Raw genomic sequence first — 26,483 nt, 5'->3', positions numbered from 1 at the left:
ATTAAATACTGCTTCTGCTAAATTCAAAAGATGAAATTTTAAATAATCAGATCTGGAAGCAGATTGATCATATTGATGCAAAAGAACAGATTGGATTTATGAGGATCCCCTACGTTCCCGTGAATCAAGCAGGTTCTATTCTTTGCTTCACTGTATCACTTTTCCTATAATTGTTTTTATATGCCTTCAGTTCATAGACAAAACCCTCAATTACAATTTTTTCACTTCATCACTTGGTTGCACAGAACTTGACCATTGCTGGAAAAGCGACAAATATTGTCAAAGCTTTTTGTCTCATACCCTTCAGGATAGATGCAAGAATACCAAATTTCAAATGGGCCACATGAGAAATATTGGTTGACAAGTTTCCTCCGATTAGTTAAGGGAGCTATTGCTTCCCCCACCATCCCACCCAAGATACTTGAACCCCCACACTTGTATTTATTAATAAAGATACAATGTCTGGACAGATTTCTTTTGCTTGCAGAGGACAGATCCCTGCATATGAATATATGAAGCTTCTAGCAAGCGTAAGTGGAGCTACATTGCAAGCCTGACTGATAATCTGAAATTGATTGTTAGTGTAATCCTTGGCACACTTGGGATTGTTGGGGCTCATGATTTTTCCATTGAATTTAAGAAATAAAAATACTATGTTAAACATATCAAGAAATAAGGAGTTAACATTTGTAGAATTTTATCCTTTTCCTTCTGATTCTTTGTAACTTTGATTTTTGTAGTTCCTGTAAAATAATAACTTGATTGTGCTCTTTACTTGTATCTTGCGATGTTTCACAATTTCAAACAGTGTCCTTATTTGTATAATAATGCATTACAAATACATAATATTAAATATGCATACTGTAATCTTATATTCTTTAAATATGCCCACTTTAGATAGAGGTGTTTGCACTGAATTTCAATAACTTGTACAGTAAGTCCTCAGTTAGACTTGTACTTGTGTTCCTTACAATAGCGACTTTAAGTGAATAATCAATGTTAAAGCCTGAGTTGTGTTTCTGCGGACATTTCTTGCCTAGAACAAAAATGTGCAAGTTGAAATACTGCACCGTGCGCGTGCAGTATTGCGTATTCCTAGTAAAAATAACTTATAAAATAAAATAAATCACTAAATATCAAAGAAATGCTGTATAAATTCAAATTAAATGATACTCACCAGTCTCTATTTCTTCTTAGGCAGTCCTTCAGATTTGGGAATGACTTGCTACCACCAGTTTGATGGGTTCTGAAATGGTTGATCAATCCAATGTGCAATTTGCAATCTCTTGTCATATACAGGCAGGTGGGGCTTGGAGAGTCAGTTAGATGAGTTGTTCAAAGGTTATTGCACTCTCTCCACTGCCTTGACTCTCCGTTGCCTTGACTTTGTCTCTGACTGTTCCTGACACAATCTCGGTGTTTGGTGCCAACCTTCCTTATTTTGGTCGGTCACCAGATTTAGATGTTTGACCTCTTCAGAGGTGCTTTGAGGCCAGCAGCATGGTTCAATTTCCGTACCAGCCTCCCCGAACAGGCGCTGGATTGTGGCGACTAGGGGATTTTCACAGTAACTTCATTTGAAGTCTACTTGTGACAATAAGCAATTTTTATTTTCATCTCTGAAGCATTTCAGTGGAGGTTTCTGTGAGTGATTAGTGCTGGGCATGTTGTTTTGGGTGAAGCAAATGGTTCTGTCACTGACTTTAGAATGGACTCTTTGCCTCACTTACATACATAGAAGATAAGAGCAGGAGGAGGCCCATTGTCCCTTCGATCCTGCTCCGCCATCTATCACGATTGTGACTGATCATCCAACTCAGTAGCCTAATCCTGCTTTCTTCCCATAACCTATGATCCCATTCGCCCCCAAGTGCTATATTCAAGCCGCCACTTGAATATATTCAATGTTTTAGCATCAACTACTTACTGTGATAATGAATTCCACAGACTCACCACTTTGGTTGAAGAAATGTCTCCTCATCTCTGTCCGAAATGGTTTACCCTGAATCCTCAGACTGCGACCCCTGGTTATGGACCCACTCACCATCGGGAATATATTCCCTGCATCTTCCTTGTCTAGTCCTGTTAGAATTTTATAAGACTCTGAGATCCTGCCTTAGTCCTCTGAACTACAGCGAGAACAATCTTAGCCTAGTCAATCTCTCCTCATATGCCAGCCCCGCCATGCCTGGAATCAGTCTGGTAAACCTTCGCTGCACTCCCTTGAAAGCAAGAACATCCTTCCTCAGAAAAGGAGACCAAAACTGCACACAATATTCTCGGTGTGGCCTCACCAAGACCCTGTATAATTGCAACAACACATCCTTGCTCCTGTACTTGAAACCTCTCGCAATGAAGGCCAGACCATTAGATTTCTTTACCGCCTGCTGTACCTGCATGCTTACCTTCAGCGATTGGTGCACAAGGACACCCAGGTCCCAGTGCACACTCCCCTCTCTCAATTTATAACCGTTCAGGTAGTAATCTGCCTTCCTGTTTTCACTTCCAAAGTAAATAACCTCACACTTATCCAAATTATACTGCATCTGCCCACTCGCTCAACCTGTCCAGATCATGCTGTAGGATCTCTCCATTCTCGTCACAGTTCACCCTCCCACCCAACTTGGTATCATCTGCAAACTTTTTGATATATTTTGTTCCCTCATCCAAATCATTAATATATATTGTGAATAGCTGGGCCCAGCACCGATCCCTGTTGCACCCCACTAGTTACTGCTTGCCAATTTGAAAAGCATTCATTAATCCCTACTCTTTGTTTCCTCTCTGCTAACCAGTTTTCTATCCACCTCAATACAGTTCCCCCAATCCCATGAGTTTTAATCTTGTACAATAATCTCTTATGTGGGACTTTACCAAACGCCTTTTGAAAGTCCAAATGTACCACATCGACTGGCTCCCCCTTGTCAACTGTACTAGTTACACCTTCAAAGAATTCCAACAGATTTGTCAAGCGTGATTTCCCCTTCATAAATCCATCCTGACTGCCTGCCACTGCTTTCTAAATGTTCCGCTATAACGTCCTTGATAATGGATTCAAGAATTTTCCCCACTACCGATGTTAGGCTTCCTGGTCCATAATTCCCTGTTTTCTCTCTACCTCCCTTTTTGAATATTGGAGTGACATGAGCTACCCTCCAATCTGCAGGGACAGTTCAAAAGAGTCTATAGAATCCCGGAAGATGACCACCAATGTATCCACTATTTCCAGAGCCACCTCCTTAAACACTCTAGAATACAGATTATCAGGCCCTGGGGCTTCATCCGCCTTCAATCCCATCGATTTTCCCAGCACCATTTCTCTACTAATATTGCTCCACAGCGAGCACACCTGGCTCCAAAATTAAAATGAGTTTGCAGAGTTAAGAAATGGGCCTTTTCTGCACAGAAGTGAACAGCCCAGACTTCACCTACTTCCTTGTAAAAAAAATAAAATCTTGTTGCTTGGGATATTCTTCTTCTGTTTCAGAGTGTTTGAAAAGAATTGTGATACCTTTACAGTTGAATGCCTCTCTCACTCAAGTCAGAATGGCGCCAATTGGGTCATGGGGTGACCCATGACAATGAAGTAAAATGATGCTTAAGCAAATTAAAATCAAAACAAAATACTTGAATCAGAAATATTGGCCCTAAAAACTGTGCGACTTTAAATTGAAATAACATTGAATGGGAAATTTACATTGAGGACTTACTGTATTGAAGAATGTAATTTATTCCATGGTACTGATAACTGATAGATTTTTTTGCTTTATCTGTTGTTTGGTGGTGGTGTTGATTGGAAGAACTGAAATACAAAGTATTTCCTTAATTGGAAATTATATTTCATGATCCTTAACTTTCAGGGAGTCAACTAATGAAACAACCATTCATCCCGATGTTACTGGTGAATTCGAGGATCCAGAGGCAAAAGGACGCAAGCGCAGAGCTCGCGGTCCTGGCAGGCCCCCGGTATGAATTTCTAAACTAGCATTGATATTTTGTTATTAAAAATCATGTATTAAGTGTGTCCTGCATTTATAAGCACTTACACTAGAGGCATCGAGAGCCAAGAAAGAGATGAATCTATCAATTAAACAACAGACAAATGCAGTTCATATAAAGGTAAAACATTCCAAATATTATTATTTTCAAAAAGTGGAAGAAAGATCTTTAAAAATGAAATTTTTATACCAAATTTCCCAGAAGTCATTCCATGTTTTTAGTGCATTTGTGATTTTGAGAGTTGTGTGGATAGAATATTTTATCCATTACTCCTGTCCTCTCAAACCATCAATATAGATTGTAAGTAGCTGAGGCCCCAGCACTGATCTTTGCAGCACGTCACACCTGCAACTCCAGGAGCCCTTACTTTGTGCATTAACCTTTTGAGTGGTATTTCTTTTAGAAATCCAAATGTACAATATCTACTCTTCCCCTTTATCTACCCTACTCAGAAATGAGGTTGAGCAATTAGGCCTTTACTCACTCATGTTTAGAAGAATGACAGGTAATCTAATTCAGGTATATAAGGTGCTAAAAGGTATTGACACAGTCGATGTAGAGCAGATGCTTTCACTTGTGGGGCAATCTAGAACAAGAGGTCATAGTTTTAGGATAAGGGGTAGCAGATTTAAAACAGAGATGAGAAATTACTTCTCCCAATGGATCATGAATCTGTGGAATTCACCACCACAGAGTAAGTACGATGGATGCCTAGACATTGAATAAATTTAAGGAGGAGTTAGACAGATTTTAAATGTTTATTTTTCAGTTAAAAATTTTTTTTTAGAATGCCCAATTCATTTTTTCCAATTAAGGGGCAATTTAGCATGGCCAATCCACCTCCCTGCACATCTTTGGGTTGTGGGGGCGAAACCACGCAAACACTGGGAGAATGTGTAAACTCCACACGGACAGTGACCCAGAGCTGGGATTGAACCTGGGACCTCGGCACTGAGACAATAGTGCTAACCACTGTACCACAGTGCTGCCCTAGGCAGATTTTTAATTAATAATGGGTTGAAGGGTTATGGAGAGCAGGAGGGGAAGTAGAGTTGAGACCGAGATGAGATCAGCCATGATCGTATTGAATGGCGGAGCAGGCTCAAACGGCTGAATTGCCTACCCTCCCGCTCCTAGTTCTTATGTACTTGTTACATCCTTCGAAAAACAAATAATTTGACAAACACCATTTCTCTTTCATAAAACCAGGCTGATTCTATTTCTAAACATTTTCAAGTTTTTTTTAAAACTAAAAACCAGTCGGAAATTTTAAAAATATATATAAACTAATTAAATAAAATTGAGATGCTGGGCAGGTGATGTGTTGTACCTGCATCATGTTGGAGCTGGTGGATCCCATCTGTAGCAAGTGTTGGTTGCTCAAGGAACTTCGACTCAGAGTTATCATAGAATCCCTACAGTGCAGAAGAAGGCCATTCAGCCCATCGAGTCTGCACCGACCCTCTGAAAGAGCCCCACCCTATCTCCATGATCCACTAACCCACCTAACCTTTTGGTGACTAAGGGGCAATTTAGCATGGCCAATCCACCTAACCAAATCTTTGGACTGTGGAAAGGAACTGGAGCACCCGGAGGAAACCCGTGCAGACATGAAGAGAAAGTGCAAATTCCACACTGACAGTTACCCAAGACCGGAATTGAACCTGGGTCTCTGGCTCTGTGAGGCAGCAGTGCTAGTCACTATGCTGCCCCTGATGAACTGGAGTCTGGGCTTTGAATGCTGTGACACACTAGGGATGGGGAGAGTCAGCTGGATACTGTGTTTCAGGGGCAGTCAAATCTCTTGTGTTAACTACTTTGAATTCAACCAGTGGTCAGGGGTGGGAGAGTGTAACTATGAGTGAGACAAATATAAGTATCCAAGAGGTAGGGATGAGATAACTGACCACAGCACCGTGGTACAGGGAAGCATTCAAATGGGGGGAAGAAGAGAAATGTAGTCGTGTGATAGAAATGTAATTGGGGATATTATAGTTACAGACATAGACACTGTTCTCTATGTCCAAGATTGAGAATCAATATTGCCTCGCTGTCAGGGTTTGGGATATCTTATCTGGGCTGCAAAGGAACTTGGAGTGGGATGGGAAAGATCCAGTTGTTGTGGTCCACATAGGTACCAATGATATAGCTAGAATGAAAGAGGTTCTGCTGAGGGAATATGAGCAACTAGGGGCTAAATTATAAAGCAGAACCAAAAACGAAATAATGTCCGGATTACTATCTGAGCCACTGGCTAATTGGTCAATACGATTAAAGAGGTAAATGCTTAGTTCAACGGTTGGTGTGGAAGAAATGGGTTTAAACCCACAGGACATTGACACCAAAAGAGAAAAGGAGGAGGCTGGCACCAAGGAGGGAAGGAGGAAGCTGTGCCAGTGGAACAGCCTTCGCCTGAATCGCGCAAGGACCCTCGAATCGCATAACTAGGGCTGTATATGAGGCTTTAAACTAAATAGTGGGAGGTGGGTAGTTGCATGGAAAATTAGAAAATCAAAGTTAAAGGAGAAGGTAGGAGTTTAGGTTAGCGATGAGATGGATTATTACCAGAAAATAAAAGGAAAGGACGGAATCTGAATCGGACAAGAGTTGGTAAATTTCATAATAGAACAAACTTAAAGGCTTTGTATCTGAATGCACAAAGCATTCTAAACAAAATTAATGAAGCAGCACAAATGGAGACAAGGGCTATGATTTGGTGGTGATTAATGAGACAGTTACAAGGTCTGGGAGTTAAATATCGAAGGGTACTTAGTGCTTCTGAAGGATAGACAGAAATGAAAAGGAAATGGTGTAGCTTTGCTCGTAAAGGAAGGGATCAGTGCTGTAGTGAGAAATTATATAGGCACTATATGTCAGACATGAAATCAGTCTGGGTAAAAATAAGAAATTGCAACGGGAAGAAGTTCCTTGTGGAAGTAATCTATATGTCTGCAATGGGGCACAATATAAACCAGGAAATATTGGAGGCTAGGAAGAAAGGTATGACAATAATCATGGGTGATTTTTAATAGGCATTCGACTGGATTAATCAAATCGGCACGGGTAGCCTCAACGGAGAGTTCACTGAATGTATTGGAGATTATTTTGTGGAGCAATATGTTGTGGAACCAACCAGGGAGCAGGCTATTCTGGATTTGGTATTGTATCATGAGGATGGATTTATTAATGACCTCACAGTTAAGGATCCTCTCGGGGAGAGTGATCGTAGCATGATAATTTCAAATTAGAATTTCAAATTCAGTTTGAGGGCGAGAAACTGGAGTCCCCTGTCGCATTCTAAAGTTCAACAAAAGTAATTATGTCGGCATCAGGACTAATTTGGCCCTAGCGGACTGGGAAGAAAGTCTAAAAGGTAGGACAGTTTATGAGCAGTGGCAGTCGTTTAAGGAAATGTTCAATTCCCCCCACCTAAAATATATTCCAGCGAGGACAAAAGATTGTCAGAGGAGTGACACATCCATGGCTAAGCAAGGAAATTGAAGATAACATAAAGACAAAAACTAAGGCATACCATGTTGCAAAGGTCAGTGGCAGTCTGGAAGATTGGTAAACTTTTAAAGATCAACAAAAGGTTACTAAAAAAAAGTAATTAAAAAAGAAAAGATAAATTATGAAAAAACTAACAAAATATCAAAAAAGATAGCAAAAGCGTATATAAATATATAAAAAGGAAGAGAGTAACTAAAGTGAATGTTGGAACCTTGGAGGATGAGACCAGGGTGACCATATTGCAAAGGTATAGTGGGAACACAGAAATGGCAGAGATACTAAATCATTATTCTGCCACACAGTGGAGGACACTAGTACCATCCCAATAGTAACAGGTAATGCAGGGATAATAGTAAAGGAGGAACTTTGAACAATCATCGCATGAGGTACGGTTGAGGGCTCTGGGTCTGTACTCATTGGAGTTTAGAAGGATGAAGGGGGATCTTATTGAAACTTACAGGATACTGCGAGGCCTGGATAGGGTGGACGTGGAGAGGATGTTTCCACCAGTAGGAAAAACTAGAACCAGAGGGCACAATATCAGACGATCCTTTAAAACAAAGATGAAGAGGAATTTCTTCAGCAGAAGGCTGTGGAGGCCAAATCACGAGTGTCTTTAAGACAGAGACAGATAGGTTCTTGATTAATAAAGGGATCGGGGTTATGGAGAAAAGGCAGGAGAATGGGGATGAGAAAATATCAGCCATGATTAAATGTGGAGCAGACTTGATGGCCGAGTGGCCTAATTCTGCTCCTATGTCGTATGGTCTTTTCATCAATAGGGAAAAAATATGAAACAAACTACTGGGATTGAAGGAAGACAGGTTCCCAGGGCCTGATGGCCGACATCCGAATGTCTTAAAGTAAGTGGCAGCGAAGATACTGGATCCATTGGTTATAATTTAAAATTCCCTGGATGGGGAAAAGATGCCAGTGGACTGGGAAAATGCTAATGTAAACACCCTTATTCAAAAAGGGAGGGAGGCAGAAAATAGGAAACTATAGACCAGTTAGTTTAGCATCTGTCATTGGGAAATTGTTCAAATCCATCATTAAGGAAGTAACAACAGGACATTTAGAAAGTCAAAACACAATCCATCAGAGTCAGCATGGTTTTATGAAGGGTAAAATGTGCTTGGCTAATTTGCTAGAGTACTTCGAAGATGTAACAAGCCAAATGAATAAATGGAATTCTGTAGATGTGCTATATCTGGACCTCCAGATGGCATTTGATAAGATCCTGCATAAAAGGTTAATACACAAGGTAAGATCACATGGGATTAGCTGTCATTTATTAGCTTGGATAGAAGACTAGCTAACCTATAGCAGGCAGAGAGTAGGGATAAATGGTTTTTCTTCTGCTTGGCGCAATGTACCTAGTAGGGTGTCACTATTTACAATATATGTTAATGACTTGGATATAGGGATAGAGGTACTATAGTCAAATTTGCAGATGACACTAAAATAGGTGGGATAGGAAGTTTCAATGAGAAAATAAGAAATTTATGAACGGATGTAGGTAGGCTAGGTGAGGGGACCAAAATTATGCAGATGGAGTTTAATGTGGATAAGTGTGACGAAAAATGGAAAGGCAACGTACTCTCTAAATGGAGAGAAATGTCAGAATGCTTGGTTGCAGAAGGACCTGGGTATCCTTGTGCATGAATCACAGAAAACTAGCATGCATGTACAGCAGGTAATAAGGAAGGCAAATGCAATTTTAGCCTGACTAGCTAAAGGAGGAGAGGGTAGAGGTAGGAAGTGCTCCTTTAACTGTACAAGGCATTGCTGAGATCGCACCTGGAATGCTGTGCAATTTTGGTCCCCTTAATTGAGGAGTGATGTCGTTGCAATAGAGGCAGTTCAGAGAAGGTTCACTAGATTAATTCTTGAGATGAGAGGTTTGTCTTATGAAGAGAGATTGAGCAGTGTAGGCCTATACTCTCGTGTTTAGAAGAATGAGAGATCTAATTCAGTTATATAAGATGATAAACGGTATTGACAAAGTAGACGTAGAGTAGATGCTTCCTCTTGTAGCGCAACCTAGAACCAGAGGTCATAGTTTTAGGATGAGTTTTATGATTTAAAACAGAGATTAGGAGAAATTACTTCTCTCAAAGGGTCGTAAATCTGTGGAATTCACTACCCCAGGATGGGGTGGATGCTGGGACATTGAGTAAATATAAGGAGGAGACAGACAGATTTTTAAATAGTAATGAAGGGTTATGGAAAATGGGCAGTATATTGGAATGGAGGCCAAAGGAGGTCAGCCATGATCATATTGAATGGTGGAACAGGCTCGAGAGGCTGAATTGCCCACTCCTACCCCAAGTTCTTATGTTCTAATACCATCAGTTTGTAAGTGCATCGTTAAATCAATCTTGATCATAGATTCTAACATTTTCCGGACAACTGAATTCTTGCTAATTGATCTGTAGTTTCCTGTTTTCGTCCCTGCTTTCTTGAATAATGTTGTTATATTTGTCAACTTTCAATCTGCTGAAACTGTTGTATAATCTAGAGGAGTTTGGAAATCCATAACCAGTACATCCGTTATTTCTATCGCTACTATCTCTTATTGAACCCTCGGATGTAGACCATCAAGTCCCTTATGTTTCTCTGCTGATACTAATTACCTCAGGCCCCTCACTTTTATTCGCTCCTTGGTTACCCTCCCATTTCTGGTATGTGATTTCTGTCTTTTACAAAATATTTGTCTAATTTCTCTGCCATTTCCTCATGTCCCATGATATTCTCCAATGTTTACTTTGACTTCCCTTCCTTTTATATATTCATGAAAACTCTTATAATCTATTTTTTATGTTGCTGGCTAGTTTACTCTTCCAATCCTCTTCGCCTCCTGTCAGGTGGCTTTCTGGTTCTTGATACTTCTCATGGAAGAGCTGATGCATAAATGGTCAATTGAAGATATTCATCCATAGAGAATCCAACCTTTATAAGATAAGTCCAATAATATTTGAGGAAGTCATGTGATTTCCTGTCTATAGTGTCAATGTATCCTGTGATCAAACTTCCAGGAATACCTTCAACCAAATGTGGCATTCCTATTCTATCCGCATGTCATGTACTGATGATCTGAAAGCCCCTTTCTACCCCCAGCATTTTAAACGTTACCAGCTGCAACACAGGAGTAGAAGGGGCCCCTAGATCAGAGCATCCTACCCTCAATGAAAAATGGTCCTAGGATGGAAATGTGTCAGCCGTGGCTCAGTTGGGAGCACTCTCTCCTATGAATCAGAAGGATCTGAGTTCAGGTCCACACCAGGATTTGTGCACACCAAATAAAACATTTCAGTGCCGTACTGTGGGACTACTGCACTGTTGGAGGTGTTATCCTTCAGATGTAGAGTTAAACCGAGGCTCTGTCTACCCTTTCAGGCAGGCATTAAAGACCCCAAGGCACAATGTCAAAGGAAAGCAGGAGATTTGTCCCCAATGTCATCACAAACAAATGATTATCTGGTCATTGTCACATGATTGTTTATGGAAACTTGCTGTGTGCAAATTGGCTGCTGCACCGTGACACAGTGGTTAGCACTACTGCCTCACAGCACCAGGGACCTGGGTTCAATTCCGACTTTGGGTGACTGTCTGTGTGAAGTTTGCACTTTCTCCCCATGTCTGTGTGGGTTTCCTCCGGGTGCTCCAGTTTCCTCCCATGGTCCAAAGATGTGCACGTTAGGTGGGTTGGCCATACTAAATTACTCCTTAGTGTCCAAAAAGATTAGGTGAGGTTATGGGGATAGGGTAGAAGCGTGGGCTTAAGTAGGGTGCTCTTTCCAAAGGCCTGTGCAGACTTGATGGGCTGAATAGCCTCCTGCACTGTAAATTCTATGAAATCTATTAAATCTATTTCCTATATTAAAAGTAACATTTCAAAAGTACGTTCTTGGCGACAGAGTGCTTTGAGAAGCCTGGTGGGCATGAAAGGCACTGTATAAGTCAAAATCTTCTTTCATTCAATGAATTATGAATCCCAACAAACAGAACTGAAATCGCACCCTGCTGGCAGGGTTGCAGAATTAGGGATGACCTCGGGTGAGCTCAAGAATACGGAAAATAGTACAGCAATGGAATATTTTAGTTCATATTTTTGCTCTACATACAATGGTAATTTGGAAAATAAGTACACCTGCAGATAAGTGACTTTATATTTGGTGTCTAATTTACAGGTTTCACTGTATTACTTTGCCAACAGAGGCAGTGTTCTGTCTGATCCAAATTGTGCTTTTCAAAACCTCATATCCCAGTCATCACAAAGACTGCACATTTTTACCTTGGTACTATCATCTGTCTCAGCACATCCAATCCCCATTGAAAGCTATCACTTCAGGCTTAATTGCTGCAACCATTTTCAATGGACACTCAAGTGCCATCAGTCATCAACTCCAGCTTGTCAAATTCCACTATTTCACACTATGTTCTATTATTTTGCCTCTGCATTGCTTACGCTCAATGATGCCCTGCTTCCCAACATCTTGAACTCAAAACCTCATTCTCATTTGTAGTTTGGCCTACGGCCTGGCCCCTCATTCTTTTGCAACCTTTCTAGCCTACTTTGAATTGCAATGTCATTTTTATTATATACATCTCTTTTTATGTTTTTCTTGTATTCCTCATCTGCATTTAATGCCTCAGAGAGTATAATGAATCTTATTATCTCATGGATCAGAATGTCACTACCTTTTTGATCATGTTTGGCAGATTTCTCTCTCACTTCAGATGGTTAGCAGTGTGACTAGGCCTGGGGTTTGAGGGAAAGACAAGCTGGGATCAAGATATGATAATGATTCTGCTTGATGTTTCAGCTCAGAGAGTTGAGCAAGGGACAGCTAAAGACAAAACTGAGTAGGGAACTTGGAGGGGTGAAAAGTGTTTGAAGAATACTGCTACGGAAGATGGAGAGCTGAAGATTTATCAGCATGCTTATACTCCGACGCATTTACTGTTAGATTCCCATTGGACCAAGGTAAAGGTATTGCTGCCTGTTGGTGGGGGAAGTTATTAATCATAACTTCCTGGTTTACCAGTGTTGCATTTAGGGGGTACCCCAATAATGTGCTGGGAAATCTCTCTCGGAAGTTTCTACGTAAGGGTTTACCTGGCAATAGCCCCGAAGTGCTAACTTCCTCTGGACAACTACGCTGGGCTGGGAACGATCTGACAGAAGCGATTTAAATCACTAACTTTAGCTGGTTCTGCCAGTTTTACCCTGATAGTTACTGAAAGAGTTGATGGGGAAAAAATCACTTCTAACTCCAGAGTAACTATTTAAACATCCAGACCAGCCTTGCATGAGACCACCCCCCACCCAATTTAAACATGCAGATCCAGCCTCACATGAGATCCATGCGCACACAAACAACAGCCCCCAGTGGACCCACCATACTACCGCTGACACCCACTCCCTTTACATTTCCTTTACACAGCTAGTGCGGTAAAAAGGTGGGGTTTCTTACCTCTCTGCGCCCCAGTTACTCTACACCAATACAGCCAGGAGCACGCTTAGCTGTTCTTGTTTCACCCAACCTGAATGAGGAAGATTGGGCAAGACGGTGGATTTGGAATTCCAGCGTGGGTAAATTTGTCGAGAGTAACAATCTGCCAGAGATTGCCACTCACGAACGAATTAATTTTGCATTTTGCAATGGGTCATGGAGGGCTTGCAAAGTAGAATAGAGAAGTTTATGGATATCTTTCACGTCGATGACCTTTCATCAGAACTAGGAAAAGTTAAAAAAATCAAGTTGGTTTTCGGCAGCTGAAAAGGAAAAAAATGGAAAATGACAACAGGATAGGTTTGCGGTAGGCCAGAAGGTGGGAGACATTAAATGACATAAGAGCTGTATGTGCTAGGTCAAAGGAAGTGCGATTGGAACAAAGCTGAAATTGTTGAACTCGATGTTGAATGTGAAAGGTTGCAAACTGTCTAATTGTGGATCAGTTGATAGCGTTCTTGTCTCTGAATCTCAAGATGGTGGGTTTAAGTCCCACTTCAAGACATGAGCACAAAAATGTCCAGGCACGCACTGAGTGAGTGCTGCACTGTTTAAGGTGATGTCTTTCAGAGGAAATGTTAAACTGAGGCTAACTCAGCTATAACTGACCCACTGGTGGTAGAGACAGTGACTTCTGGTTCTACAGTTTGATAGAAGTGAAGAAACACAAGACAAAACATAAACAGATAGAATATTTAAAGAAGTACATAGATTGTTTTTCTGGTTTCCAATCATCTAATTCCTTTGAAAGCCATTTATTAATAAAACGCACAAGCTTGTTGGCCTTGGTTGAAGGAAGGTTAGTATGTCCTCTGACTAAAATTTAACAGGCTGCCTTTTATTTCATGGTCGGATTAATTACTTCACAGCAATGATAAGTTTGCTTTAATGCTCACTTTAGCTGTAACATTCATTTTTGTTCCTAAATTAATTCTTCAGCTCATGGTGGAAATAGCCAGTCAGTGTCCTTTGACTATACCTTTTTCAAAAAAAAATGTAACAACTGAGCTAAATAAATATTTAGAAGTGAAAATATACACATTTTGAATGTGCTATCTTTAATTTAATAATGCCTCTTTGTTCTTTTCCAAGACTGCTAAGAAGGCAAGACGCATTACAGGAGAGAAAGGTCGTGCAGGAGCTGGTGGTAGAGCAAGTCAGGGAAAGGCTAATGGTCACCATCAGCAAAATGGAGATATTGAGCCAGTTACGCTGTTTGAGGTGGTGAAAATGGGAAAGAGTGCCATGCAGGTAATTGAAAAATAAAGTATCCTACGGTCCTTTCCTTTTAATCTGTCCATGTGGAAGGAATACGCACATTATTTCTAAAACTTGTTGATCAATTTATGTGCCTGTTACAAGACTAATTGAAAGTTGTATCAATTTCTGTGCACATTTGAATGGCATGAGACATGACTTATATCTTCAGTTGGAATCCGACCTGATCATTCACTTCTATGTTTTGTGGTTAGACCAGAAGTGTTCTATATAGTATAGCATTATTTATTTTTTTAGAATAGCTATTTTTCTTTTTTTTTATAAATTTAGTGTTCCCAATTATTTTTTTCCAATTAAGGGGTAATTCAGTGTGGCTAATCCACCTAGCCTGCACATCTTTGGGATGTGGGGGCGAAACCCACGCAAACACGGGAAGAATGTGCAAACTCCACACAGACAGTGACCCAGAGCCCGGATCTAACCTGGGACCTCGGCGCCGTGAGGCTGCAGAGCTAACCCACTGTGCCACTGTGCTGCCCGAAAAGCTATTTTTTAATAGCTCATTACCTGCAATTCATTTTTTTTACCCAATGAATCAAATTATACTGTCTGAAGAGATCTACCGTGTAGAATTAGTGAAGTCTTACGACACTAAAACTCGGTCGAAATTTGAGTTAAACGTCTCGGATGTAAACTAGAATCTTTAATGCCTCTATTTGATTACAATTAGGAGAAACTTAAATCTATTCTCAATAGAGTCCGGCTAGCAAAAGTTCTTAAAGAGAAGCAACTTGTAAACAATTTAACTTTCAAAATAATACAGAAATGGTTTCTTGCTTATGGCAAAACAGCTTGCATTTACTTCCAAGAGTTAGAGTGGAGAAGTGAAAATATGAAAAATAGAGATAGAGACTAGTTAGATCGAAGTATCGGATGATCCCGGAATAAAGATGGCGTACGGACCATCATGTTTAAAGGAAAGCTTATCAGTCTTGAGCCATCTATCTACACCTCTGTGTTGTCCTAATTGGTTTGGTTTAGAATCAAATACATTTGATTTGATGGTTAACTGTCAATCCTTAAATGTGCAACATAAGTTCTGAATGTTTCATGTTTGAATATTTGTGTATGTTATGGAATGCGATTCTGTGCTATTATCAAGAGCGGTTTCCACTGGCTTTCTGTCGGCTTTGCTTTATCCACATTATGAACAATGGTGCCTTCATATTGCTATGGTGCTTACTTGGCCTTGATCTCATTACTGGTATAGCTCATTTCTTAATGTCAAACTGACTTTGAAAATATGTTTATTGGAACGATAGCTTTTTCATCTTGCTGAGTGAAAATGGTGTTTTTATCTCCAATTAGTTTATGCATGTGTCAGGCTTTTTGTGTCTCTGTTGAAGCTATGTTTTTTGTCATGGCCTGAGGTTATGAGTGCTGAAATCCTCATTTTAAAATGGGTATTAAAACTGGGTCTAAATATTTACACGAAAAAGCCTTCTTTTACCTATCAGGTCTATCAGGAAATAGTCGATTGCTATCACCATCTTATCATTCTGCTTTGGAAGAATCTTTTAGCTGTATCGCTAATAATAGCAGGGTTAATAATCTTTATTATTGTCACAAATTGGCTTACATTCACACTACAATGAAGTTACTGTGAAAATCCCCTAGTCGCCACATTCCAGCGCCTGCTCGGGTACACTGAGGGAGAATTCAGAATGTCTAATTCACCTCACAAGCACGTCTTTTGGGACTTGTGGGAGGAAACCGGAGCACCCGGAGGAAACCCACGCAGACTCGGGGAGAATGTGCAGACTCCACACAGTCGGTGACCCAAGACTGGAATTGAACCCGGGTCACTGGCTCTGTGATACAATACTGCTAACCACTGTGGTACCATGCCGCCGCATTGCTAGCTGAGGGACTCAATCCCCATATTTATGCTACGCGGAATAACATTATTAATAATGTTGCAGTCATACCTAGCCATTCCGGGAGCAGAATATCCCCTATATGTTGAAGCAACCTATTTTAAATTAAATGGAAGCTGTCTTTTAGGCAAGAATTTAAAAATGGATAAGATTTTGTGTGGCACTAAGGATTAAGACAACTGTTTATTACTACAAGTTCCTAATCTTGACAAAGGAAAATGTGAACAGGAATGCAGGAGGATCCAAGAATGAATTATTATCTTGTGCTTTGACAACAGATTTCAAAAACTTGCTTTATATAGCGATCTAAAAATGAAGCAAAATCAACAGTTTGCAAATGTTTATACTTTGAATGGGGATTATTGCAATCCGCCCTTATCCTTTAGTCATGAGCAGAATAGTAATGCGTCATAAATGGAAATTCTGTAGAAACTTTCTGTTCACAATTAATTGACAGTACATTTCTTTCAACAGTCTGTCGTTGATGACTGGATAGAATCATACAAGCAGGACAGGGACATTGCACTTTTGGATCTAATCAACTTTTTTATCCAGTGCTCAGGATGTAAAGGTAAATCTAAAGACCTTGAAGTGTTCACTGAAGAATTGTTCTATGTTATAACAAAATGCAATGCATCAGGATGGTTTATTCCAACTGAGGACTATTTTGTACTCAATGGTAGAATTGTATTTTTGTATCAGCTAATTATTTTAACAAAAGCATGAATCACAAAAATAATGATATGTAATAAATAACTTATCTCTGACTTTGTTAGGATACTCCTAAAACTATAACTAATTTTATACACATGGCTTATTGTTGAACAGTAAAATACAGTTATATCTTGGCTTCCGTTAACAATGCTTGCTCAAACTAACTCACCAGCTCCCCCTATGTAAGGTAAACAAAAGAGCTTTACAAAATTCAGTGGCCTTCATAGCAAAGGTAGTACTTTGATAAGTCAGTGACATATAATTGACAGTTTTTTCAATATTTTTCCAGTCATTTATTTTGAATTATTGTTTGATATTTATTTCATTTTCCGTTGTTCATCAGGTTTGATAAAGCATAGTGCGCTTATTTTGCGTTATCTACATAAATTTTCCATGGATATATTTTGAATGCTTTTTAAATTAATTTTCACAGTATTTTAAGCAGCAATATTGTTTCTAAACTTAACTGCCAAGTGGGATGAAGAGGCTAGAGTTTTTTTGTAGAATATTAAATGCATTGTTATAAAAATATTTATTACACTGTGAATTAGCATGAAACTCTATGCAAGTTGCACGTTGATAGATTTTTTTAGTTTCCCTCTTTGGTACACTTTTAAAAAAAATTTAGAGTACCCAATTTATTTTTTCCAATTAAGGGGCAATTTAGCATGGCCAATTCACCTAGCCTGCACATATTTTTGGGTTGTGGGGGCGAAACCCATGCAAACACGGGGAGAATGTGCAAACTCCACATGGACAGTGACCCAGAGCTGAGATCGAACCTGCAACCTCAGCGCCGTGAAGCAGCAGGGCTAAACCACTGTGCCACCATGCTGCCCCTCTTTGGTACACTTGACCATTGGCTGAAAGCATGTCTAACCGTAAATTTTGAGTCAGTACAACCAATAGATTTTAAAGCAAGGAACATGTATAATGTTGGAAACACCATTGTGTTTAAAGATGCTCCTAACAGTGCAGGAGCATACATTTGTTTAGTACAGTTTTCTGTAATAACAGTAGTGCTTCTTTTGCTCAATTATTTTGTTGTTTGTTAAATCAGCTATCCAAGTGTCTGACTTTGTAACATATATTCTTTTTAAAAAGCAATTGAGTCTGCTTTGGTTATGCCAGACTTGAAATCAGAATTTGACATTGGTGTTTTGTGTGGCTAGTCATTGTTATATTCAGTGACCTGCCTGTAGCATTGATCTTTCTTTATTATCTTTATATTCCCTTTACAGGCACTGTAAGAATTGAGATGTTTCGAAATATGCAGAATACAGAAATAATTAGGAAAATGACTGAAGAGTTTGATGAGGTGAGTCCCCAGAAATTCAGTGAATAATGCTCCATGCCGAATATACAATATTGGAATTGTCCCAGATTTGATAACTGGTATGTTATGTCACAATTATTAAATGTTCTTTTGCAGTGAAGTTGAATATTGTGTACAGTAAAGTCTCTTGTTTTGATTGTGGAAGTTCAAAATAAGTTTTGAAAAACTCACTAGGGCAAAAAATAAACACCTACTTATTTTGCACCTAAGCAATGGGAGATTAAAAGTTCAAATATTTATAGTTTTAATATTGGTGTAAGTTCAAAGGTATCAGGGAATCCTGAGTTGTATGTTCTTTTCCAAAGAATTAAAACTGTAAAGGGCAAGTCAGGGAATTATTTAAAGGCCAGACTATGTTAAATGAGTTTACTTAGCAGAGAGCCTGTTTAGTCACTATGTTAGAAAATGGTCCCAGGTAGTCACAGTCATGATTTGGATATTCCAAATTTAATTGACGGGTTTGTTTAGATGCTGGTTGGGAATATCAATGGGAAAAGAGATTGAGTAAATAAAGAACAATCTTTTTAAAGAGCCTGGCAAACTGGATGAATGTAGCACCAATGAAAATGATCTACGCCTCTCGAGCAAGATTAACATTGAGGTTCATGGTCACCTCTTAGGCCATATCTAAAGAAAGAGGGACTGTTTGTAATGTTTCCCTTCAGACTTATTACCCCTAAGTCCTGTACTTATGAATTTGCAAGTTATGGGCAACCAAATTGAACATCCCAGGAATTGTGAAATAGCAGTGAACTTAAATATATTTTTATTTTTGAAAATATGGCCAACCAAAGATTTTTAATGTCCCTAGCATTTTAATCTTAACGGTAGAAAAAGTTTCATTCAGATGAAATCCGTCAATTAGACTTAATATATTGTAAAGATTATAAATGTCACATTGAAATGTAACACAGGCAGTCCTTAACTTTGCGGCATTCAACTTATGACGAACGACACAAAGCTTATAAATTGACACTGGAGAAAAGCAAATTACTGCGGATGCTGGAATCTGAAAGGAAAGGGAAAATGCTAGAAAATCTCAGCAAATCTGGCAGCATCTGTAGGGAGAGAAAAGAGCTAACGTTTCGAGTCCGAGGAAGCTAAGCTTTGACAAAGAGTCATCGGACTCGAAACGTTAGCTCTTTTCTCTCCTTACAGATGCTGCCAGACTTGCTGAGATTTTCCAGCATTTTCCCTTTCGTTATAAATTGACACCATGGTTTGAATTTACGATGTTGGTTCTAACTTTGACTCCTTGCAGTCCAGTGGATCATGGGTTTTCGGAGTTAAATTGTCCGGAATAGATTCTGACATCAATTAAAATTTTATATGTTTCACTATTCCAAACCTTAGATCATTGCTTTCCTCAGAAGCCACATGGTAGCATTTCTACCAGAGGTTCCCTGGAACCTGAAATAAATACTCTCGGAACATACTAACTGTGGCAGATTATATGGTTTATTTTCAATATGCCTCAAGCAGGGCTGGAGAAACAGTGTGATATAATCCAACATTCAGTAGTACAATATTGGGTCGTTGACCCCTAACGAGCCCGGGAAAAAATGCTGCCTTAATCCGCTGACAGAAACTAACCCTCTTTTTTAATGTTGTTCCTATGGTAAAATTGGCTCCTATTTCGGACATTTCAACTTAAGACATAGTTCCCAGTTGTGTCTTAAGTCTGAGAATTGCCTGTTCTCTGCTGATATTTTGATTCAATGATGATCTATAAATGATTTTAAACAGGTTAGACAGTTTAATTTAAGTCAATCTCAGAGTTTGTAAACTTCCTCAGCAGTTTGATGATTGAAATGATTATGCATTGGACTTGATTTATACACACGTTTATAACTGTTATTTTGCAAAAATGTGGATTACACATAGAAAAATAATTGCTATGTATAGAGTAAATAAAACTTTATTGCTTCACAACAGTAAATTTACAAATCATTTATTGACATTCAATTAGATTATAGTTTTGAGTATATTTCTTTACAGGACAGTGGAGATTACCCTCTAACTATGCCTGGTCCTCAATGGAAGAAATTCCGAACAAATTTCTGTGAGTTTATTGGAGTACTCATCCGGCAGTGTCAGTACAGTATTATTTATGATGAGTACATGATGGATACAGTGATTTCTCTGCTAACTGGGCTTTCGGATTCCCAAGTTCGAGCCTTCAGGCACACCAGCACATTGGCTGGTAAGTTGACATTTTGTTCACTGAAAGATACTTCTGTTTCGATACTGAGGGACATTTACTGAAATGTTTTGTTAAACACAAAATAAATTATTTTGGGATATAATTGTAGTTATTTTCGCGCATACTAAATATTAATCTTATTTCATTTAAATGGCTACATGAGCTTTTTGCAGGTTCTTATCTGACAAATTCAACACCCTTTGTATGTGAGTTAAATTATGGTTCCAATGAACCTACCTTTGCAGGGTTGGAGATTAAAGCAACTTGCCACTTCCTGAACAGAACAACAACACCTTCCACTTGTAAAGCACCTTTAGCACAGAAAAAACGTCTCTGGCATAATTGGACAAAATTGACCACTGAGACAAAGGAGGAGATATTATGAGAAGTAACCAAAAGCATGTTCAAAGAGGTGGGGTTGAAGGAGGCTTTTAAAAGAGAGTGCAGAGATAATATGTAGAATTTGACTAGGTTACAAAGATAGAGTAGGGCGTGAAACCATGTTTTCCACAGAAGGATGATAATTTTGAATTGGCGGCATTGGGGAATTGAAGGTCGAAGTAGGCCAGCAAGGGCAGGGGGTGAAAGATGAGGGGGATAGGAAGGCTGGCCACGAGAGCATCGGAACAGTCAAGTTTTGAAGTGACTGTCTGGAAAACAACTATACTTAGTGCTGGGAAATGGATGCATTCAATTTGCTGTTGTCACTAGAACTTAGCATTTCAGTTTTTTAAACATGAAGTTAATCTCGCTTGCGAAATAGATTTGCAAATTTATTGGGAGGGCAAGGTTAGCGCTTTCAAATTTACCTTCAGATCTTTAATAACAAAAAGCTTGGGTGGTGGATTGAATGAACATACTTGTTTCACGTTTTGGGCCTCAATTTGAATAGTTTTTTAAAAAATTCCAATTAACAGGCAATTTAGCGTGGCCAATCCACCTGCCGTGCACAGCTTTGGGTTGTGGGGGTGGGACCCACGCAGACCCGGAGAAAATGTGATCGCACCCGGGTCCTCAGCGACGTGAGGCAGCAGTGCTAACCACTCCGCCACCGTGCCACCCTCAATTTGAATTCCGATTTGTCTGGGAAGTTGAGAGTGGCTTTGTTAGCTAACTGTAAGATGTCTTTCTGCAATGTGTTTGTGCAGTCTTGACCCAACTCTCAGCGGGTCTGTACCTGACAGTTGAAAATTTTCTGTGGTACAGAACAAGATGGTCTATTCCAGTTTAGATTTCTTCAATTTAAAAAAAAAAAATGAATACAGCAATAAAATACATCTATAAGACAGGGAGTAGATATATTTGAAGCAGAGGTTATTGAGAGGGGAATAAATAAATGTGCACTCAAAAAATGTTTTTTCACTCATGGGATGTGGACGTCGCTGGCTGGGCCAGCATGTAGCCCTTCCCTAATTGCCCTTGAACCATTTGAACCCTGCCCTTGGCCATTTCAACCATATTATTGTGGACCTGGAGTCGCAGGGGCTGGTTTAGCACACTGGGCTAAATAGCTGGTTTTTAAAGTAGACCAAGGCAGGCCAGCAGCACAGTTCAATTCCTGTACCAGCTTCCCCGAATAGGCGCCGGAATGTGGCGACTAGGGGCTTTTCACAGTAACTTCATTGAAGTCTACATGTGACAAGCGATTTTCATTTCATTCATGTAGGCCAACTCAGGTGAGGACAGCAGATTTCCTTCCCAAAAGGACATTCGTGAACCAGATGGGTTTTTAACGACAGTCGACCATGGTTTCATGGTCATCATTAGACTTATAATCCAGATTTTAATTGAATTCAAATTTCACCATCTATCTTGGTGGGATTCAAACTGGGGTCCCCAAAGTGTTACTCTGGGTCCCTGGATTACTAGGCCAGTGACACTAGAACTGAATGTGAAATTCTATCATGTTATGATCACTCTTCCCCCGAAACAATGAAATAATGACTTAAATCTTACCTCCTTAGACTTCATCGCATCTAAAATAGCTTGTTTTGTGATTGTTCCACACTGTATTGTTCTAACAAACTGTCCCGAATACATGATATGAGTTTAACCTCTAGACCAGTGCTTCTCAAAGTGTGGTACGCGTAACGGTGCCGGTACGCGAGCCATCGTCTGCCGGTACTTGGACTGTTTCCAGAAAAGAAAGAGACAGTAATCCTGGATTGGCTTGTTTCACTCACCGGTCCCTGGCACATTGAAAAAAAAACTGCCGGTCTGCCACATCAGATAGTTTGAGATACACTGCTCTAGACTATCTTTAGATCATTACAATCTCCAGGCTATCGAATCATAACCATTTTTTTTGATTTGCCAGGACACTGGTCCCAGCAGGGTTCAAGTGAAACATGTCCTATTTGAACAGCTCCCTCTTTTCATACAGTGTGTGTCAGTGTCCCATGATTCAAAACCTATTTCCCCCACTCTAACCTTTGAACCATGCAATCAACTCTCTGATCTTACTGATCCAATGCCAATTTGCTGGTGGCTCAGATAATAATACACAGATTATTACCTTGATGGTTTTGCTTTTTAATTTAATTCTTAATACTCCCTCAGCAGAACCTCTTTCTTTTTTTTTTATGATGGTATTAGAGACATTATTCACCCTTTCCCACAGAAAGCTCACTTAACAAGCCAGTCACTCTAACACAAGAAATGGAACATCAAGCCCGAGCACAGCGCGATCCCAGTAACAGGGTGTCCCAGTCAATGAGGATAGGACCAGAAGATGGAAGCTCACTGGTACCGAAGACATTTGCACTGAGATTTTTCTGCCTCCGTTATAAACACACACAGGCCACAGACAGACGCAGGCGTGACAAGAACTGGAGGGCAAGAACCTCTTTCTTAAGTACCAATGACACAGGTAGAACTGTAGAGACTGCAACAATTAAATCCTTCCCCTCCAACTCCAAGTTCCTTTCCAGCCCTGAGGATGTGCTCTTAACCTTGTTACTGGGCAGACAACACAGGTTTCAGAACTTATCAGCTATAGGGGGCTACACAAGGCGGCACAGTAGCACAGTGGTTAGTACTTTTGCTCAATTCCCACTTGGGTCACTGTCTGTGCGGAGTCTGCACGTTCTCTCAATGTCTGCATGGGTTTCCTCCAGGTGCTCCAGTTTCCTCCCACATGTTCTGAAAGACGTGCTTGTGAAGTGAATTGGACATTCTAAATTCTCCCTCTGTGTATCCGAACAGGGGCCGTGGTGCGGCAACTAGGGGGTTTTCACAGTGACTTCATTGCAGTGTTGTTAGCCTACTTGTGACAATAATAAGGATTATATCATTATAAAAGGACAGTATCTCTCTCCCTAACTATTCCGTCCGATATCTCTGCTCCATTCCTTTTTACGCCCCAAATTGAATGGCTCCCTGTGCCAAGATTTTGTGGTCAGTTTGCTCATCTTCCCTGCAGTTTCTGCTCCACACAGGTTGCAAGAACCTCGTAACTGTTGGACAAGAGCAAGTGCTGAGTTTCTTTAGTGCCAGTGCTACCTCCTGATTCCCCATACCAATCTCACTTGTAGTCACACTCTTCTATGCATGACCACAGAACAAACCTGAAATATTTAACCTAAAGAATGTAACTGCCTCTTGGAACAAAGTCTCCATGTAAGTTTATCTTCATTGTCTGAAGCTTGGAATCCAGCTCATTAACTGTGAGCTGAGGTTTGTTGAGCTGCAGACATTTACTGCAGATGTGGTTGTTGTGGATCACATGCTACAGCTGCGACAGATCACCTGCAAAATCTATTGTATTTTGTTTAACTTAATAGCGGCACAGTGGTTAATACTGCTGCCTTGTAGTGTCAGGGACCCGGGTTCAATTCTGACCTTGGGTCACTGTGTGGAGTTTACACATTCTCCCTGTATCTGCGTGTGTTTCCTCCGGTTGCTCTGGTTTCCTTCCACAGTCCAAAGTTGCGCTGGTTCGGTGGAATGGCCATGCTAAAATTGTCCCTTAGTGTCTGAAGATGTGCAGGTTAGGTGGGGCTATGGGGATAGAGTGGGGCAGTGGGCCTAGGTAGAGTGCTCTTTCAGAGGGTCAGTGCAAACTCAGTGGGCCCGAATGGTCTCCTGCACTGTGGGGATTCAATGGAACATAATTAGGTTTTCAAATTTTGAAATATTACTCCCATTTTAAATTTAGGTGATAACCTTGTTTAACTTATTAAATATAGTTACATACTTTAGCTTTAACTCAGCCCACAGTCCTAACTTAATCCTATTTGTTTGTTTAATTTTTATAGATAAAACAATAAGTCAGCCCCGCCTCACTGAATTGCCACATTTATGAAATTCCCTTTTACTCGGGTGAAATCTGCACTCAGATGAAGCTGTTATGTGCTAACTTACTTGCAGTTTTTCATATCCCAATTGAAAATTTTAATTTCCTGGCTCTTAGTTTCAACCAAGACCTTAATTTAGAGAGGGCAAATAAAGAGGAATACTCACCAACCAGTCACTTAACTGCTTGTTTCAGAGGTGATATTTAAACTATTCTATTAAACCTTGCCTTACACAAGTCTTATTTTTATACACTGCAAAGAGAGATAAATATGACTCGGCTTGGCCATTTGTGCAATTCATTTACAGGTTATGTTTATGCTTGTTTCCTCATAGCTATGAAGCTGATGACTGCATTGGTGAATGTGGCCTTAAACTTAAGTATACATCAGGATAACACACAAAGACAGTATGAGGCTGAGAGGAACAAAATGATAGGCAAACGAGCTAATGATAGGTTGGAGTTGCTTTTACAAAAGAGAAAGGAGGTAAGGCTGTTAGTGTGCTTTATTCATGTTGCAAATGTTTCAATTTGGGTATATGTAGCAACAAGTTCAAAAAGTCCAGAAAACTGTCTAAAATGTGTATATGGCAGAAAGGGGATGATTTTTCTCACAGAATATGTTGTAACCATATTAATTAATTAACACGGGATTCATCCATAGCCAAGTACACTGTACTTACGTTAATATATAATTACTAAGATTCGTGCATTTGCGTTGTAATATGATTGATCAACATGAAACTCTACAGACGGAAACTTTTATTGATCTTGAACTTATTGACCCGTAAGCAAATAGTAATCTAAAATTGAAAAATATATTACTTTATGCAATCAGAGAATATTAGTTGACAAGTTTCCACATTTTGGTAGTATTTTATTCCCAAACAACTTTTATTTTTGCCATATTAAATTTGGCTCTTTGATTTAAGTCTTTTTATTGCAACATGAAATAAACCTTGATCAATAATAAGTGAAAATAGGAAAAAGCTCTAATGCTGGATGTTTTAAATAAAAGTTTGTAAATTCTAAAAACAATTGATGGTCTATCAACACGTTAAATGAAAAAGTCAAGTTTTGAACATCCGAACAGAAGGATAATAGATTGGGAATGTATTAATGAGGTTGGATAAGTAGATGGTTCAAAGAGGGAGAGAATCAGGAAATACTCCAACCTGAAAGAAAGCGAATGGGTTGATTGACCTACAAATTGCTTGATAGAAAATTGTTGAATGACATATTAGGTGGTCACAGGTGGTGGAAATTCAAACAAAACAAGAAAATATAAAAGTGGAAGAAAGATCCACAAATACAGCAAATGTGAAACAAAACAAAAATGCTACGAAGGCACATTGTAAAAAGTGAGCAGCAGGTTCTGGATTAAAGGAGTTAGATGACTGCTTTCCTGAACTCCTTGTTTGTGTCCCTTACTTCGCTGTGGTATGTTACATTAACCTCCCATCCTGTTCTCACTGCAGCATCGCTGCAGTGCATGTTTATGTATGTATGGACATGGAATGTGTTCTGCTACGAGAGCTCTAAAATGGTGTCCACAACTCGCTGGCACTCTTTGGCTGCAAGTTTCACTGGACAGCATACTGGTGAGCACCTGCAGACCAGAAAGATCATGGCAAGAATCAGAGTATAATACTGATTTGATGTCAGTGCTAACCTTTTGCAGTTCAACACTCCAGCTGACACTCTCTCTTAAACATGTCTGACTGAACACACATTTGGCAGCAGGAAGGGCCTC

General features: G+C 39.7%; 1 protein-coding gene and 1 non-coding gene across 3 annotated transcripts in view; one reads left to right on the top strand and one right to left on the bottom strand.

Moving 5' to 3' along the window:
* stag1a (stromal antigen 1a) overlaps positions 1-26,483 on the top strand; it is a 247,279-nt gene that overhangs the window by 171,333 nt on the left and 49,463 nt on the right. For both annotated transcript variants that reach the window (XM_038815965.1, XM_038815966.1), the window contains exons 3-8: positions 3,861-3,966; positions 14,121-14,279; positions 16,658-16,754; positions 18,139-18,215; positions 20,232-20,436; positions 25,066-25,217. In XM_038815965.1, the coding sequence (XP_038671893.1) occupies positions 3,861-3,966; positions 14,121-14,279; positions 16,658-16,754; positions 18,139-18,215; positions 20,232-20,436; positions 25,066-25,217 (796 nt within the window). The remainder of the gene's footprint in view (positions 1-3,860; positions 3,967-14,120; positions 14,280-16,657; positions 16,755-18,138; positions 18,216-20,231; positions 20,437-25,065; positions 25,218-26,483) is intronic.
* LOC119976895 lies at positions 23,135-23,271 on the bottom strand. The gene has a single exon (XR_005463053.1). It is a non-coding gene; the product is annotated as a small nucleolar RNA SNORA57 (small nucleolar RNA).

Source organism: Scyliorhinus canicula, chromosome 13, assembly GCF_902713615.1.
Source record: "Scyliorhinus canicula chromosome 13, sScyCan1.1, whole genome shotgun sequence".
NCBI lineage: Eukaryota > Metazoa > Chordata > Chondrichthyes > Carcharhiniformes > Scyliorhinidae > Scyliorhinus > Scyliorhinus canicula.
This window is presented reverse-complemented; position numbering and strand designations above follow the sequence as displayed.